The following is a 5,556-nucleotide window of genomic DNA, read 5'->3' on the forward strand; positions in this document are numbered from 1 at the left end:
ATGAGCATTGTGGGACTTTAAATGAAACAAACACGGATTGTACCTTCTTGATTAATTCATCAAGCTCGTTGAATTGTACACTGAGCGGTTTTGCTGTAAAGCACATGTCCTGTTGCTCCTTCGAGTCTTTGTTCCCACCATCTGTGTTATATCCCCTCATCTGAGATACATCAGATACCATCAAGCATCTTCCACTGCTGTCCTTCTCTTTCACCACATAAGCCTTTCCATGTTAAGGCTTCCTCACTTCATCATCTTCGGAGTTGGTTGACCAGACCTCCACGCCACCGAACTCATCATCAGCTACCGAACCCTGCACAATTAGAGAATTCATAGGAGGGTTAGCAGCAGATTTCTTCTTCCTTAATTCATTAAGCTTTTTCAACAACGCGGCTTCTTCATCATTTTCCTCATCCTTTCCTGCCATCTTTTTGAGGACGCAATCTTTTGCATAGTGGTTCTTTCCTCCACAGTAATAGCAGCTTACTCCAGAATCTCCTTCAGCCTTCGGTTCCTTCTTTGACTCTTCAGCTTTCGGTTCATCTTTGACCTTTTCAGAGCTATAACTCCCTTGCCAGTTTCGGTTCCTGTTAGTGGGGAATCTCTTCTTGATGAATCTCTTGGGGTTTGACACCATCATAACATAGTCCTCAGACGTGAGATCATAATCATCCAAGTTGAGATCTTCGTCCTCTATCACCGCTTTGCTTTTCGACAGGAGGGCCAATGAACCAAGACCTGAAACCACGTTTTTCTCCTATAATACGATCTTCTCTTGAGACTTCAGTATACCCACCAGTTTCGCTAGAGAATAAGATTTGAATTGCTCATGCGCTTTAACTGTGGACACAACAGCTCTCCACTCAGATCTGAGGCCGTTAAGGAACGTGAATTTCTGCTCAATCAACTTCCTTTCAATATCATGTTTAATCATCTTGCTAAGAAGATGATTGAAGCGATCGAACGTTTGAGTCACAGTTTCTTCGACTTTCTGTTTGAATTCACCAAACTCGGATAAGAGTAAGGTTTGAATGGAGTGTTCAAGATCTTCGTCCGTAGAATACAATTCGCGAACCCTGTCCCATATTTCTTTGGTAGTAGTGCACGAACTCACCAGCCTGAAAGTGTCAGATTGAAGAGCGAATCTGATTAATCTCAATGCTTTAATATTGCACTGAAATTTATCTTTTTCGTCTTGTGCAACATCTTTAACATCTTTCAAAAGATCATTATACTCCTTTTGAGTTTTAATAATCCTTGAAGTTGTAGAATGAGCAAAGGGTCCCGAAACGATTGCTTCCCAGATGAGGTATCCATTGTCCTCAGATCCTATAACATAGTCTTCAAAGTGATTTGCCTAGACTTCATAATCTTGGGTGTAAAGGATGGGAATTTTCGTTGTTGATCCAATGCGGTTCGAAATATTAATGGGATTAGATGGCGACTCGTCCATGCTTGATCGAATAACCTGTTTGAAAGATCAGACTTGTAATATATAATATTAGGGCAAAACGAACAAGTAATGAGATACGTCAATTATGGGGTGACGGCTCAATAAATATTAGTTAATGCGGAACAAACCCTAATAGCTTCTTTCACAGAAGAGATGTGTATGAATTACACAGCCTCCTGCTCTGATACCAATTCAAGGGATAAAAACCTTTAAGATCGAATAGATCTTTGAAACAGGTATATAAAGAATATAAAGCAATGCTCAAGAATGGATTTGAATATGTCGAATGATAAAACTTTCAATCCTCATCAGAGCTCGATGAAGAACTTCCACTGTAGAGGATTCTGGGGTTACAAAAAGATAACTTCTATAATTACACCGTAAAACCCTAATCAATCGGTTACGTAAAAGATGCATGCAAGCACCTATAAATACACAAACCCTAGAAAATAAGATACGGATGGACAGGCCCATACCGCACAAAGAATGGACTAGGAAGCGAGCCCAAGACGCAACACCGATAACCCAACAAAATCACTTCAAGGGTTTTGTCTAGGCACATGTATATAAGGTATTAGGCAAGAATAAGCATGCAAAACATCATAATTTATGAAGAATCAAAACACTAGAATTTTACTATTTTTCAAAATCGGGTTTTTCTATGCAATGTCCTTCATAGATAATCTTAAAATCATACTTTTAACAGAAAAGAAGAAGAAATTAGTTACCTTTTGTGATGGAACTTGAAAAATGTTGAAGAACAATGAAGCGGAAGATGAATGCTTGAGAGAGAGTGGAGAAAGAGGCGCACGGCGAGTGGCTTGTTTGTTAAAAAAAACTTATTCTTTTAGGGTGAAAACCCTATTTACCAGTTGTAATAGTAATTCGTATTATTATTTTTTTTCTGTGAATAATACCGACTCGTCGAGTCGGGGTCAGACTCGGCGAGTCTGGTCGCGATGCAAGTTTTTTTTTTTCTGAAATCTATATGGACTCGTCGATTCAAGGTTAGACTCGGCGAGTCTCTTGCAAACAATCCAAGATTTTTTTTTAACAATTCTTGTCATTTCTTTGGAAAAGAAATTTTTTTCACCCCACACTTAGTCCATACGCACTCTCAAGCAGACATGTCCGATGAATTGGAAGATTAAAATTCTAAAAACGAAAAAATGCAAAGAAAACTAAAAAGGTAAAAGAAAGCAAACTCTAAATAACGGGTTGCCTCCTGCTAAGCGCTTCTTTTTAAGGAGTCGTTAGCTGGACTCCTTCCTGTCTACGTCTCGTCATCTTCCAGCATCGGAAATTCACACCTAATCTTTTGTGGTTTGTACTTTGTCTTGTAAGTGTGAACCTTCTTTTTATAAGCCCGTTTTAATTCCTCTCTCTTCTTTATTACAACATCATCCTCAGCTGCTTGGGCTTCTTTTCTCCTCTTTTTTCTTCTTCACCCCATTCTTTTTCTCCATCTCTTTCACATCTTTTTTTTTTATTAAACTTAAGTACTTCATATTCTGTGAAAGTTCGTGCTCTAGGTTTGGTATTGAATGGTTGATCAACCTCCACTCTCCTATCCATTGTCTTCTCTTCTTTTTCTGCGTTTAACCCATCTACAAGCGGAATTGCATCAAGAATTGCTATGTGGGCGTGTTGGACTTTCGTATCCGTCTCTCCTTCCGCTATTTGTTCTTCTAAAGAATCATGAAAAATATCCATGCCCCAAATATGTAGAGAATCAACAACAAGTAGATTTAAGTCATCCGAGTTGTTATCAAATTCGACTGGAGTCGTCGAGTCCAATAAAGTGACTCGGCGAGTCTGATCGTTTTCCATCTTTTCTTGAGTGTTTTCTAAATCGGCTCCATCCAGTAGCTTTTCTAACTCCTATAGGTCCTTGTTAACATCTCCATCCTCTCCAGAATGTAGCAGAAACTTGCTTGGATCTTCTTTTTGCAAAAGTTCAAGTTCTTTTTGTAGTATCTCATCATCTAAATTGATAAATGAGATCTCTTCTTTCCCTTTCTCTTCTTTCTTGGCTGCTGGTATAGCTCTAAATACCGCTGACTAGTCTCCTACCCTTAATGTTAGTGTAGACTCACATACATCAATTAAAGCACACGCGGTGTTTAAAAATGGACTCCCCAAAATAATTGGAACTTCGGGGTCTTCTTCCATATCTAGCACCACAAAGTCTACTGGAAAGATGAACTTGTCAACTTTAATGAGAAGTTCCTCGCAAACTCCTTTTGGATGAATTGTCGTCTTGTCAGCCAAATGGATCTTCATGTTTGCCGGTCTTGGCTCTGGTAAGTTCAGCTTCTTGAAGAAAGAGAGAGGCATCAGGTTGATGCTTGCACAGGAATCGGTCAACGCTTGAGTGACAAATGCATTTCCAAATTGGCACAAAATTATGATACTTCCCGGATCACCCTTCTTTTCGGGTAACTCACTCAACATTATCTCTGCGACTTCCGCCAAGTCTTTCCTAGCAGCAAAGAGTCCTTTTAGTAAGTTGAAGTACTTGGATGTTGTAAGCATCGTCTCTACAAATGGCACATTGACTTGGAGGGATTTAACATGCTTCATAAAGGCTTTATAAGCTTCCACTTTTTCCACATGCATGGCTTTGATTGGGAATGGCAGAGGGGGATTGTATGGCTTTAAGTGGATGGCAATTTTGTCTTGTATGCTTGGACTCGTCGAGTCCATTTGAGGGACTCTGTGAGTCAGGTCGGGTTTAGCTAGAACCGACTCTTCTGTCTTCTCGGTCTTGCTATTAGAGACCCTCTGTGCCTGTGTAAAAATTTTTTCACAGCTGGAAGTCACTATACTCACATTTTTCATTCTTGGATTATTCTCGGTGTTACTTGGAAGTTGGCACGGTCTTCTTTCATTCACTTGATGTGCAAGCTGTCCCAGCTGTTTCTCAATGTTGAGAATGGATGCCTGCTGATTCCTTAACATATTTATGGTCTCTTGCATTACTACATCGTGATCATTGTGTCTCTTTTCGGATGCGGTTATGAATCTAGTGAGCATTTCTTCTAAATTGGCTTTCTTTTCCATCACCGGCTCTTCCTTTTGATAGAATCCACTTTCCTTCTGTTTGTATTTCTCCTCCTTAGCCTTTTTATATTCTTCGTATGGGAACCATTCGTTCTTCGGTTTCCGTCAATCCTCGTCGTATCTATCGCCACTAGAGTAAAACACTTGAGCCTTTTTATTTCCATTTTCGTCTAGATCACAATCCTTGGTGAGGTGGGGCCCTCTGCAATTCTTACATCCAACTCGAATAGGATGGATTGTTTGATCCATTTTTGTCATCCTTCTATCTAGACTATCGAGCTTAGCTATTATCGGCGCCATGCTATCATTCACCGAGTTCACTGCTCTCCGACTTACTTCATTTCTCGGATTGTGGTATTCTCTAGAATGCTTAGAGAATTCTTCAATTAACTCCTTGACTTCCAGAGACGGCTTTCTGGTGAGCGGGCCTTGTGAATCGAGCAATTGCCTTGTGGTGACATTGACTCCATCATAGAAAATGGAGACCTCTTGTTGGCTATTAAGGTCATGGTGTGGGCAATTTCTAAGCAAACCTTTGTATCTTTCCCAAGCTTCATAAAGAGATTCACCGGGTTGTTGCTTGAAGTTGGCGATGGCTTTCTTCAACTTAGCTATCTTGGAAGGCGGGCAAAAGTGGTCTATGAAGTCCTCTTTCATCTTGGCCCATGTGGTGACCGATCCTGGAGGAAGTGACTTGAGCCAATCCTTCGCAGCACCTTTAAACGTGACTGGGAGCATGCGAAGTAGCTGGGTCTCGCGAGACACATTTGGTACATTGAAGTAGTCAGCCACATCATTTACTTCATCCAAGTGCTTGTAGGCGTCTTCGTGGTCTTTCCCATAAAAAGGGATCTCCTTGAGTTGAGCGAGAATATGGCCTTTTAGCTCGAAAGTAGCGGTTGCGGGAATTGCGGGCTGCACAAGTCCCGGGCCGGTGTCATCACGCATCCTCTTCTTCCATTCCCCCATGGGGATTTCATCGATATTAGCCATAACGGTAGCTAAATCGTCTTCAAACTCGGATTCGTGCTCATATGTGG

The 5,556-nt window shown here is 40.8% G+C and overlaps 1 protein-coding gene and 1 non-coding gene across 2 annotated transcripts; one reads left to right on the forward strand and one right to left on the reverse strand.

The window, feature by feature from the left end:
• Nucleotides 1-3,514: 3,514 nt before the first annotated feature.
• Nucleotides 3,515-4,072, reverse strand: LOC145040801 (uncharacterized). The gene has a single exon (XM_078988696.1). It carries the CDS (start codon nt 4,070-4,072, stop codon nt 3,515-3,517), a length of 558 nt encoding a protein of 185 aa, XP_078844822.1.
• A 946-nt stretch (nt 4,073-5,018) lies between these two features.
• LOC145044559 (small nucleolar RNA R71) lies at nt 5,019-5,125 on the forward strand. Its single transcript, XR_013681509.1, has one exon. It is a non-coding gene; the product is annotated as a small nucleolar RNA R71 (small nucleolar RNA).
• Nucleotides 5,126-5,556: the final 431 nt, after the last annotated feature.

This window comes from Lactuca saligna, chromosome 4, assembly GCF_052625555.1.
Source record: "Lactuca saligna cultivar CGN05327 chromosome 4, ASM5262555v1, whole genome shotgun sequence".
Taxonomy (NCBI): Eukaryota; Viridiplantae; Streptophyta; class Magnoliopsida; order Asterales; family Asteraceae; genus Lactuca; species Lactuca saligna.